This window comes from Oryzias latipes, chromosome 21, assembly GCF_002234675.1.
Source record: "Oryzias latipes chromosome 21, ASM223467v1".
NCBI classification, from domain to species: domain Eukaryota; kingdom Metazoa; phylum Chordata; class Actinopteri; order Beloniformes; family Adrianichthyidae; genus Oryzias; species Oryzias latipes.
In genome coordinates, this window is record NC_019879.2 from 436231 (window position 1) to 449471 (window position 13241).

At 42.5% G+C, this 13241-nt stretch overlaps 1 protein-coding gene across 1 annotated transcript in view; it reads left to right on the forward strand.

Annotated features, from left to right (window-relative positions):
• Positions 1 to 3497: 3497 nt before the first annotated feature.
• LOC105356367 (diacylglycerol kinase beta) overlaps positions 3498 to 13241 on the forward strand; it is a 123571-nt gene continuing 113827 nt past the window's right edge. The window contains exons 1-6 of the mRNA XM_023950595.1: positions 3498 to 4588; positions 5446 to 5495; positions 5578 to 5652; positions 9059 to 9178; positions 9735 to 9852; positions 10184 to 10272. Of these exons, the coding sequence (XP_023806363.1) occupies positions 5448 to 5495; positions 5578 to 5652; positions 9059 to 9178; positions 9735 to 9852; positions 10184 to 10272 (450 nt within the window). The 5' untranslated portion in view covers positions 3498 to 4588; positions 5446 to 5447. The remainder of the gene's footprint in view (positions 4589 to 5445; positions 5496 to 5577; positions 5653 to 9058; positions 9179 to 9734; positions 9853 to 10183; positions 10273 to 13241) is intronic.

The window sequence follows — 13241 nt, forward strand, 5'->3', positions numbered from 1 at the left end:
AAAAAAAACCATCGACAAAAGCTGTGTTGGGCGGTTTTTGGCTGGGTCTGGCGGTTTTCAGATGACTTTTGGGCTGGAAAACTGTGTCTGTATCTGGCAACACTGGCGCGAACTCTCAGTCTGTCATCAGCGAGTTGGTCTCTGCCCCGCGGCACGTCAAGTTCCTGGCAGAAGATCGGAGAGTTTATTGAAGCCGCCCAGTGTGCCTCTCCCTGCTATCAGCTCTGCAGGTCTCGCCCGATAAATATGAGCTCATTACGAAGCTGTTTTTTACGTGGCTCGCGCTTCGAATGGAGCCATCAGCGGCTTTGAAATGCCATGAAAAATGAACAAACTGAAATAAAATTTAATTATTATAAAAGACTCATTATTTTCCAAAGTCACAGGGAGCCACAACAGATGGATGAAAGAGCCACATGTGGCTCCAGAGCCATGGGTTGCCGACCCCTGGGCTAGATAGCATAAGGGCCGATGCGCTCCTCCAATGGCTGTGTGTTGGGTGGTTACCATTGCCTGCTCTTCTCTGAAACACCAGCAGATTTTATTGCACAAACGCCTCATTCCAGATGAAATCTTACAGATTTTAATCTGCTGGCCTTTTCTGTTACTGCGGCAGTTGGTCCACCTGACGGCTAAACTACTATGAGGAATCTTGGTTGAATCTGAAGGCCTCACGAGCTGGAGCATGTGGGACTATTGCATCTTTCTCCTCTCCTGGAGAATGTGACGTCACAGCATACATATTGAGAGCTGCCAGAGATTCTTCTGGTGGTCAAGGATGTGAGAAAAAAGGATAGAGAGAATAATGCTGCTCACAGCTTTTTCTGTCACACAGCAACAGCCAAACCAAACCTACATAACCTGCAGGGGAAGAATCACTCTTACAGGCAGAAGTTGTCAGAGAAGTCTGAACTTTGGAGGCCTTGACCGATCACAGTGAAAGCACAGACGGCTCTCGGTGTGGAACCAACCCCTCTCATGGCGGAGCAGCTGAGAACACAGATGGAGGGACAAACAACAACACACTTCCTGTGGGAATACACTTGACAAAGTCAGAGTACACAGAGGCTGTCTGTGTACTACTGACAGATCCTGGGGGAACTGTCAATGCTCTGTTTAATTCAATCATTTAAAGATTTCCCTTTCAACACCTGAGAACCGCCCTCTGGTCTGCATGCAGAAACTCAACACCAAAATTCTTTGACTGTCAAGTCCATCAGCAGAGGCAGATGATGCCCCGCCTTCCATAGTGGTTTCTGATTGGTTGCTTTTTCAGAGACATGTCTAACTTGCTGTCTTTGTACAGTTCCCTGTGCAGAAACGACACTAACAGTCTTTTCTTTGCAGAAATAAACATTTTTGCTGAGCTTGTTGTTTCACCTTGAAACTTTAACAGGTGTGTGCACCCTGCTAGCACATTTACAAAAACGTCATTGACTTTTTCACAGTCAGATTTACAAACATATGAACCCAGTATATTTACCAACTACTGATGGTGTTTCATATCAGCATCTTTGTATGAACATAGCAGGTTCATATTGGATTAAGAAAGGATTCAATTGCCTCTGTGGGCTATGTCCTGCTCTAATCTATGGAGTAAAATACCGTGGTCGATAGTGTCAAAGGCTGCACTGAGGTCCAACAGGACCAGAATAGAAAGTAGTCCCTTTTCTGAGGCCAATAACAAGTCATTAGAGACTCTAACTAGTGCAGTTTCCGTACTGTGGTGAGGTCTAAACCCCGACTGAAAGTCTTCAAAGTGGCTGTTGTCCTGTAGGTGGCAGTAAAGCTGCTTAACTACAACTCTTTCTAGGATTTTAGAAATAAAGGGCAGGTTTGATATCGGTCTATAGTTGGCCAAGATGCTAGGATCCAAACTGGGCTTTTTCAGAAGAGGTTTAACAACTGCATATTTAAAAGACTGTGGCACGTAACCCGTTTCCAGAGAGGCATTTATCATTGTTAATATGGGATCATTAATTAGGGGAAAAGTTTCTTTAAAAAGTCTAGTGGGAATTGGGTCTAACAGACAAGTTGAGGATTTGGAGGACGTAATAACTGATGTTATTTCCGCTTGATCCACAGCAGTGAAGCAGTCTAATGTTACAGAGGTTTCTATGGATGCCTCCATTTCTACCGCTTCAGCCTGTTCTGGGCTGATAGTAGGAATAACTTGATTTAACTTATGTCTAATATTTGAGATTTTACTGTCGAAAAATGTAAGAAAATCATCAGAGCTGAGAGAAACAGGAACATGTGGTTCTACTGAGCTCTGACTGCGAGTTAATTTAGCTATAGTGCTAAAAAGAAATCTTGGATTGTTTCCATTCTCTGATATTAAGGTTGAATAGTACTGGCTTCTAGCTCTACGCAGAGCTTTTTTATAATTTAATAGGCTATGTTTCCAGATATCCAGAGACTGCTCTGAACCGGAGCGGCGCCATTCTCTTTCCAACTTACGGGTTTCTTATTTAAGAGAACGAGTTTCAGCGTTAAACCACGGTGCTACTGGGTTTTGTCTGACGAACTTAGGTTTCAGGGGGGCAACAACATCGAGTGTACTCCTGAGGGCTTGTAAGGCATCATTAACAAAGTGGTCATTTATACTAGGACTGATGCTATGGGAGCTGGACTCAGAGTATTTTCTCAGAATATCACTAAGTACTGGCTGAACTGTGTGTTTAAACTCAGACACAGAACGGTCAGTTAAGGTTCTTCTAAGCTGTTTCTTATTCATTGGGGCAGAAGGATGTTCCAGTGTAAGCTGGAAGGTAATCAGAAAGTGATCAGAAATGATGGGGTTAAGAGGAAGGACACTCAGCTGGTTGATCTCTATACCATGGGTTAGAAAAAGATCCAGGGTGCGCTTGTGACACGGAACGGGAGGAAGAATAATGGAAGTCCCACAGTCCTTGTTGGGATAGTTCACGGATACAAACTTCAAATTTTGCTGACCAATGTTGAACTTCTGTATCAACATCAGAAACAAGTTTTACTTGGGTGCGGTGGAGGACAATGAGAATCAATGTGTATCACGTTAAAATCTGTTTTAATGAGTCTGCATTCATCTGACCACATTACAATAAGTTGCTGTGTCTCATCGTTGCTCCGTGACTTTGTTTACATTGTGCAATGCCCGACAGTAGCCGTTTTGTTTCATTCTCAGCAGACTGAGGAAACTCAGAGCAAACTGAAACTGAATGGAAACTTTAGATCTGAACACTAAATAAATGATAGACAATTTGAAAAACATTAACTAATACACAGAACGTGATGACGTGTAATAAAAATGTCTAGAATGTATGGAAGCATTTAGATAGCATTACATCATTAGCATAGACCCGGCTGGAGGACCTGAACCAGAACACCAATGGGGGCCTTACTGTGTGGAGTATGCATGTTCTCCCCGTACATGCGTGGGTTTTCTCCGGCTTCCTCCCGCCGTCCAAACACATGCTTCATGGGTTCATTGGTTCCTCTTTTGTGTATGGGTGTGTGATCGTGGCCCTTGTCAGGGTGCATCAGCTGGTCAGACGGCTGTGACTGCAGGACATGCTCATAAACATGATTGCTACAGCTTCTCCAAAGCTGGAAACGGCATCTGCTCAGTAACAGTCAGATGGCGCCCCCTTGTGGAGAGACGTCACACTGGCATGTTCGATGGAAAGCATCAAATGTTTTGTGTTTCTTGGGTTGTGGGTCTTGTTTTCTTCACTGTTCCTCTTCAATGACAATGCTGGACACGGTATTGTCGAGAACAGGCGCATTTTAAGGTCTTCACTTCATTTAACGTCGTGAAAACTACATAACAGAGTTGTACAAAAACCGTTAGACTTGACATTTACAGTTTTACCAGAAAATATATAACAAGTTAACCACCTCGTGGCTGCCTGTCACTTGGGAGGTCTTCGATGAATTACCAGTCTGTATAGAACTTTTCACAGCTGGTTGACTCCTTTTCCAAGCTGCCTTTTTGCATGGACATTGGTTCAAAGTCGATTATGATGTGAGAATAAACTCCTCAGCCCAATATCAAATCCCGCGAGTTCTCAGGAACTCTCGCGTTATTGGCGTTATACACAACTTCATATAACATTGCAATATAACTTAGTACTAAACAGCATAAAATCAAATAAAACACAATTTACACATTTTAATAACACAATTTTCAACCAAAGGTATTTCCTCCTTTAAACCAAAAATCAACCAATCTTGTAACCTTTTCAGTGACACTTACACCCAATGTGTAGAACATTTCAGTCTTTCTAAAAACAATCCTCCTTACAGACTCTGCCGTGTTGCCATGATTTTCCCTGTGACCCCCCCGCTGCTGACCGGTTCTGTTTCAGGACGGGATGCTGACACTCTGTTCTTCATGCATTCACACACAGGGACCGTCTACATGAAGGAAACTTCTAACATGTATGTCACACTTTGACAGAAACGAGCCACAATGAGAAGCATCTGCCGCTGAGCAGGAGCCCCTCGCCCCAGGGCCCCCACACTCCTCCCCAGGTGGTCCTGCTCAAAGACATCGTCTGCTACCTTTCACTGCTGGAGAGGGGGAGGCCGGAGGACAAGCTGGAATGTGAGTGACAGCTGCAGAAACTAGTCGTCCCGTCTGGGTTGAAGTCGACTGATCTGCCTGAAGATCAGATGTGCTTAGGATTCGGAGACCTGTTTCTGGTTCCTCATTTTCAGCATCCTTGCTCTTTTCTCCAAAACACACCGACTGAGCTGCAGCTGATTGGTTACGTCCTGACATCCTCAGGCAGGTTGAAGGAGTGAAAGCACTGCACGCTTTTTTCATTTCAAGAAATGATTAGTCTGTCATTCCAAAAAAACCTTTGGAGAAAATCAGAAAAACCAAAAGCTGAATGGCCCAACTTTTTATCAGAGCTTAAACACGTTCTAGACTTCTGGCTCTGATCAGACCGTCATCTGCCTGCATTTACTGATGTCTGCAAAACAACAACCAAATCTGAGATCTAATGAGATGGTCAAATGAGGCAGAAGTGCAGAGAAATGATGAGGAATGGTTCTTCTAAACACTGAACATGTCAGCTTTTAAGCCACCATCAGAATCTTGAGAATGCAGATCTGATATGTACTTGTTTTAACAAACATACAGGGGGCGGATGCAGTTCTTCTGGAGGATGAACAGTCCTGAAACCCTCACCTTCCACCTGTGATGATGAGAGCGGTTCCGTTCATTTCTGGGTCTCTCAGCCTTTAAAACCTTTTGCAAAAAATCTGTCTTCCGTTTTCGCTGTAGACACATTTTAACTGAAACTGTAAATGCATCTGTGACGAGCAAAATGAACCCACCAAAAGAACAAGCAGAGACACTGACGGACGCCGTCATCCTGTTACGTCGCTGATATTTGACATCAGCAGAACATGCTGGTCCATCAGGCTCGGCACTAGTTTCCGTTCTCCTTGCAGTCATGTTCCGGCTCTACGACACAGACGGGAACGGACTTCTGGACAGCTCGGTGAGGAGCTCTCTCTGTTCTGACCCCGCCTCCTCCCAGCGTCCTGCATTCTGGAGGATCTCTCACTCCTGATCTGTTGCAGGAGCTGGACCGCATCATCAACCAGATGGTCCACGTGGCCGAGTACCTGGACTGGGATTCAACAGAGCTGCGGCCGGTGAGCAGATACACGTTTACACACACACTCACACACATGCATGCTCACAGTTAGACACACGCACACCTGTTACACACACACTGACTCATTCTCACACTCTCACTGTGTTTAGAGAGCCGCTTCACACAACAATTGGATTAAAATGAGATTAGCTGACAAATGACAGCAGAACATTTCTGGGAGCAGAAGCCTGTTTGTGGTTTGATGCTCCAAGTTTAAAGTAACAACCACAAACCAAAATCTCAATTTTTATTCACCAGACAAGTTGACTGGTAGATAAAAAATCTACCGACAAAAAGATTCCAATATTTTACAAAGAAAAACTATAGGTGTTATTTTAAAATGATATTATGTTAAATGCAGACAGAGAGGAAGTCACATCATCATGAAAACATCCAATAAAAACTGTTTTTGTAGCCCTTGTGCTATCCTAGGCACTTTACCGTTGGGAGTTGGGTCATCTAGACCCACTAGACAGTGCTCTGAACCTTTTTTCTTCAATGATTTGTGATCTTCACTGGTGTCCATGGATTACATGAAATCTTTCCACCTTTATCCACCTTTGTCATGGTAGGGAGAACACCTCAATGGAAGGGGGGGTCATAGGTTAGCACAAGGGGTTAAGAAACTCCTGCATTGATTTCTAATCCATCTTTGCTTCTGCTTTTGGCGTTTTCACGCCGTCTATGAAATGTTGGATTTTCAATCCCAAATGAGTCGTTTGTGTTTTCCTGCTGAAAATCGCCACAATGAGACGAGGGGTTTCAGTCCGTCACCTGTCGTCTGGACCAAAGATTCAACGGTTGGAGGTAGGGGTGCTCCGATCAGGATTTTTGGGGCCGATCACCGATCCCAACTGTGTATTTATTTGGAAGCAACATTTCCAACAAATTAACTTAGCAGCATGTGTTTGGTTATTAGGAACAACTTAGGACTTGACTAATACAACTTTCCTGGAGAATATATAAATAAAATAAGATAAGACATAACATCTGAGTCTTTAAATTTAGCTTTAGGCTACTTTTAAAACTGCAACAAAAAAGGCTATAGCCAAAATATTGTTTTAAGTCAGTCAGACATTGGTTATTGAAATATTTACGCCCTGGCAGAGTGTAACGTGAATCTAAATAGGACATGAGTCGCTGGAACCCTTCGTCTTCCACAACAGACAGAGGCTGGTGATCTAGGCAAATGAATTCCATTATTTTGTCTGATATCTCTTTATGCTTCTTACTGTCCCTGCTGTAGGGTTGCTTCTTTGAAATGTCTCTGTTACTGACAGCTGAGTGAGTGGCGCTTGAGTTGCTGAACTGTCTCGCTCTCTCTTTGCGCTAGCTAACTTTGAAAACTGCTCATATTCCTTTACGTGACTAACCTTCAAATGTCTGATGAGGTTGGTGGTGTTAAAATGTTTTGCGTGCTTTCCGCCTCGTGGGATTTGCTTGGTACACACGTTGCAGATTGCTAATGTATTATCTTTTTCGCACACCACGTAGAATTGCCAGACCGGTGAAGCCATTTTTAGCAGCAGTAAAAAAATCGTCTCGCGAGTTTTGCGTCATCTGATCGGCTTTTCTGGATCGGCCTTTATAGAGACGGCCGATCAAACATCCCAAAGCTATAATCGGCCGATTATGATCGGCGACCGATCAATCGGAGCACCCTTAGTTGGAGGTAGAGCGTTTAGCTACCAAGCCCCTGTTTTATGGAATAAACTCCCAGCTCATGGAAGAGAGGCCGACTCAGTTTCTACATTCAAAGTTAGACTGAAAACATTCCTCTGTGGACAGGATTATTGTCAGACTAGTTAGTATTCAGAGATTATTTAACTCAATGTTAATGAGTTTAAATTAAAATTAATAACAATAACTGTTTTAAAAGGCTGCTAGAAGTTGAAGCTGGGGTAACTATGGTGCTCTGGGGTTCTGTCCTCTTTTCTCTTCTACTTCTACCCTTCCTCTCCTCTATTCTTGACCATAATTCATCATTTAGTTCTCCATGCCTCTGTTTGGTGCAGTGCGATTCATGTATTGTCCCTCTTTTCCTCTCCCCTCCTGGGGAGTGGGAGTGCTTCCAGACTCCAGTTGGTTCATCCGTGCTCCAGTTCCTGACCGTTTACCTCGTCTCTGCTCCTGCTCCTACACCTGGCTGTGGTTCCTGTCTCCGGCTCGACTCGCGCCTTTGACTGTCCTCACAACCACAGCTGGATGAAGCTCGTCTGCTGGACTTTTATACATGTAGTTGTAGATTTAGATAAGTTAATTCTTCTCTAAGAGTTCTGGTAAATCGCCTGTCCGTCCTGGGGGAGGATCCCTCCTTCATGTGGGCACCCCTGAGGTTTCTTCGTTTTTTCCAGAATCCGGTTTTTTGGGAGTTTTTCCTTCGTGAAGGGGGGTCTAAGGGCAGGGATGCCAGTATAGTTTAGTCAGTTTGTTAGTTCATTTTAGTATTTTCCTATTGAACTCTTTGTATTTGTGATCCTTTTGAGTTCATGTTTTACTTTAAAGTCCATCGAGACGACTGTTGTTGTAATTTTGGGCTATACAAATAAAATTGAATTGAATTGCTGAGAAAACGGGGACGGATTCACTGAAGGGGAGCAGATGGACAGAAGAAGCCCCCCCCCCCCCCCCCTCCTCTGATTCTGCCTCCAGTTGATTCATTTTGACAGGAAATCAGAACAAAAACTGCCTAAAAACAGGATCATTTTTGGAATCTTGTCATTGATAGTAAAGATTTTCTCACGAAGGGGGGGGGCTTTTTTCAGCTCAACACAGGCTCTGTAATGTTACAAAGACACTACTAATAAAGTGTCTGTTATTATATTTATCAAAACAGTTTTGGTTAATGTCCTATGAATTCATTCTGTAGCATTTATCTGCCACGTCTTAAAGTCCGCTCCGTGAAAATCACACGTAGACGACACACGGAACAGCAAGTTAGCATTCAGCACGGAAGTCTCACCTCCATAAACACCTCTGATCTGAAGAGGTTTTCCCGTGAGTCAAAGTGTCTGTGGGTCACCTGGCTAGCACCCAGCTGCTCTCCCTCCATCAGTGTGAATGAACAGTCACTAAGGCGCTTTGGGCCTTGGAAAAAGTAGAAAGACTTGGTACGTTGCGTTCACACCATTCTGGACCCATGCATGCAACCAGACTCCTTAGAGGACACACTGGCAGTAGTCTGATTACTCCTGGTTATCAGATTACTGCCAATAGACTTAGTGGAACAGCTGATCATAATAAACGTCTGTAGAACAAGAAAGGGAGGAGCCTCATGCTTCTTCCTCACTGACAGCATTTAAACATAATTAGTTGGTGTGTAGGTCCTGAAAATACTATGAAGACAGGAATGAGTGGACCTGCTGTGACTGAAGGAGCTCAGACTCCTCCTTTCTGCTCCTCAGATCCTGAAGGAAATGATGGAGGAGATCGACTACGACCACGACGGCACCGTCACTCTGGAGGAGTGGATTCGGGGGGGCCTCACCACTATCCCTTTACTGGTGCTGCTGGGCATGGAGACGGTGTGTGTGTGTGTGTGCACGTGTGTGTGCGTGTGTCTGTGCATGTATATATGTGTGTGTATATGTGTGGTTGTGTGGTTGTGTGTGTGTTGGAACAAATGATCAAGGGAACGTTAAACATACAGTCCAGACAAACACGGAGACAATCGGTAACAACGGTTACCATGGTAACACGTGACGTCATAAAGGATTCAGATCCTGCAGAGCTCCAGAGACCATCTGGATGATCCAGAGGAGGATTGGGAGAAGGTCATGTGATCAGGTGAAACCAAAATGAACCTCTTTGTCATGAACGCCGCTCGCCGTGTTTGGAGGAGGATCAATGCTGAGTTTCTCTCAAGAACCTGATCCTGTAAACATGGGGTGGAGTTTTAGACATAGTGTATGTGAAGAAAGGTGTGGCTTCAGACAGCTTTGATCAGTCCTTCTATGTCGTGTTCTAAAAGCTTTGATTATTCTTATTATACGAACCTCATAGTGTGGTGAAACGTCTTCACAGAAGAAGGAGAGAGGTGATGTCTGTTGTGGGGGGGTTGTCTTCGGGGTGTTCTTGCAGAACGTGCAGGAGGACGGGCAGCACGTCTGGCGCCTGAAGCACTTCAACAAACCGGCCTACTGTAACTTCTGCCACACTGTGCTGCTGGGCGTCCGCAAGCAGGGCCTCTGCTGCTCCTGTGAGCCCCCACGCCGTCTGCCGGCACCCCCTATCTGCATGGCCGTGTCATTTATCAGCATTAGGAGCATTCAGGCTTTTGCCAAGGGTGTTTCTGTTAATAATTTTTGGCAGTCTAACTGTTTCTGCCGTCTAGCTTTGGGATTTTCAGTGTCTTTCCTACACTTTAGCCTTTTCAGGTCAGTTCTTCTCTGCTAAAGTGTTTCAATTACAGCTTTTCAGCAAAAGCAGACATTTCCCACAGCGGCTACCATTTACTTCATGTTGTTGTCTTTCAGTGGATCAAGCTGAATGTAACCTTTTGCTGTTTTCTTCCCTCTTACTTCCTTCAGTATGCAAGTACACAGTGCACGAGCGCTGCGTGTCCAAAGACATCGCTGCCTGCATCAGCACCTATGCCAAGTCCCGCAGACACACCAACGTGAGTACCAGCGTTCTGCTTCCTGGAAAGTGAGCCTTGGTGTCTGTTATCATGTCAGAGGCTGACCTTTGTAGTCTCCTGTTGACGTTCTCGCCCTGAAATGCTCCTCCAGAACCATCCATGGACAAACGAAGGTCAGGAAAAGAGTGACCTGCCACTCCGATCATCTGTTGATCTATTTTTAAGGTGTTCCCAGTCGACTTTTAATTAGGATTTTGCTGTTTTTAGGCAAAATCAGAAAGTCTGTGTTGTTTTTGGAAACTTAGATCTCAAAGTTGTGACACTTTTTGGCCATATATTCCTGCCAATGTGGTGGCAGAAATATCAAAACTGCATTCTTGCAGATTTTTGCATCTGCTCCTAATTCACAACAATTTGAATAAAGCAATAATGCAGTTTTAATCCTATTTTCTTCATGTATGTTCTGCTACAAAAACATGTTAAAAACCCCACAGTAGCAGGTTTAAAGGTTGTCATCTGGACTTCTTAACCAAAAGGCTTTGTCAATGTTAAAACACCATTTTCCTTGGATTGGGTCTTTTAATAAATGAAAAAATGAGGATTTTAAGGGTTTCTTTATGACTACTGTTGGAAAAGTTTGGATCCAGAACACACCTAAGAAGTCCTCTTCATCAACGGAGTTAAATTAGCAAAACAAAAGGCCGTGACCCCCCCAGCTTTGGATAGCAGTGTATTTGTTTTCACAGGAGAAAACAAAAAATAGATCAATTCTAATAAAACATTTCTGTGTTGGCATTTCAAGGAGTATTTATTGCCATTTGCTGTGAACAGAGCAGATTCACAGAATAGGAATTTGCTGCGGTGCTAATGTGTGACATAAAACATAAGAATAGAAAAAATGAACAACAGTAGGCAAAATAAAAAAGTGACACAATGGTCAGAACAATAAATAGAAACTAGAAGAAGCTGCATTTCCAGAAGAAAATGCAGGGTTGAATGCTGTACTGCTGAATGAAAGCTGAATTAGCTGAAGAAATGGCTTAACTGTTCTGGAAAAACCTTGAAAAGTTAAAGGTGCAAAAGTCCTAGCAGGAATAAGATGAAAATGTTGAACATTGTAATAGTAGAATGGTTAAAATAGGTCAAAGTTTGTAGAAGGAGTTAAGCATTAAATCTGAAATTGTTAAAAAATGGCTGAACTGTTGAAAATGTAAAGATAATGCTAATATGGCTAAAAGTGCTAGCATTGGAATCAGCATTATCAACTGACTCCAAAAAACACGTTGTTTGAGAGTATCATATTGGTAAAAGCTACATGTTCTAAGTTGATAGAAAATCCACTTTTTTCAAAATGGCGGCTTTCTATTAATTTTATCTCCATAGCAACCATTTTACGTTTGGGTCGCCTGGGTATGACGAACAAATCGACGTCAGTTTCAGACAAATCGGAAAAAGTAAACCTTTGGACGTCCTTAGCAACGAAGTTTGTTGGCTAACCACGCCCACATTCCTTATATGTCCAGATCCAGTGAATTTTAATATGTTCTGTTCCAGCCATGGATGAAGTTTATTGCAATATTTGCTTCATATTTTGTCATAAAATGGCCACCAAACAGTAGGTTGTGTCGACATCCCATAATGATTTCTAACCGTATTTTATGGCCCAAAGCTGAAAGAGTTGAACATTGAAATAGTAGAGTGGTTAAAATAGGTGAAAGTTTGAAGGAGTTTAAAATTGCTTCACATTTTGGCACAAAATGGCATTTAAACCGTAGGTTGTGTTGCCATCCCATAATAAGTTCAAAACCAATGCTGAAATCAAAAGCCTTGTGAAAATTTCAATGTTTGAACGGTGTCTCTAGCTGAAAGCATGTTGAAGTTACAATGGTTAAAGTAAACAAAGGTTTTCAAGGATTATGCTTGTATTTAAATGGAGCATAGCTCCTGTAAAATCCTGGAATTTCCTGGAATATCTTGAAAATTTCAAGGATATGAAAGACCAAAATTCATAACTTAAAGGAATAAGCTATAAGAGTTGAACATTTCAATAGTAAAATGGTTAAAAACAGAAGTTTAAAAACGCCTCACGTTTAGGCACAAAATGGCCGCCAAACAGTAGGTTGTGTTGCCATCCCATAATAATTTCAAAACGTATATTGAAGTCCAAAGCCTTGTGAACATTTCTATATTTGAACAGTGCCTATAGCTGAAAGCATGTTAAAGTTATAATGCTTGAAAGCAACAAAGGTTTTCAAGGATTCTCCATGTATTTAAATGAAGCAAAAATCTTGGAAAATCCTGGAAAATCTTGGAATATCTTGAAAAGTTCAAAGATTTGAAAGACTAAAAGTCGTAGCTGAAAGGAATAAGCTGAAAGGGTTGAACATTGTAATAGTAGAAGGATTAAAATACGTGAAAGTTTGAAGAAGTTTAAAATTGCCTCACATTTTGGCACAAAATGGCCGCCAAACTGTAGGTGGTGTTGCCATCCCATAATAATTTTGAACCTTATGTTAAAGTCCAAAACCTTGTGAACATTTCAATATTTGAACGGTTTCTCTAGCCAAAAGAATGTTAAAGTTACAATTGTTTAAAGAAGCAAAGGTGTGGCCAATGGAGCAAAAAGATTGGAAAATCTGGGAATATCCGGGAATATCTGGAAAAGTTCAAAGATTTGAAGGACCAAAAGTCATAGCTGAAAGGAATAAGCTGAAAGGGTTGAACATTGTAATAGTAGAATGGTAGAAATAGGTGAAAGTTTGAAGAAGTTTAAAATTGCCTCACATTTTGGCACAAAATGGCCGCCAAACTGTAGGTGGTGTTGCCATCCCATAATAATTTTTAAACCTTATGTTGAAATCCAAAACCTTGTGAACATTTCAATATTTGAACGGTTTCTCTAGCCAAAAGAATGTTAAAGTTACAATTGTTTAAAGAAGCAAAGGTGTGGCCAATGGAGCAAAAAGATTGGAAAATCTGGGAATATCCGGGAATATCTGGAAAAGTTC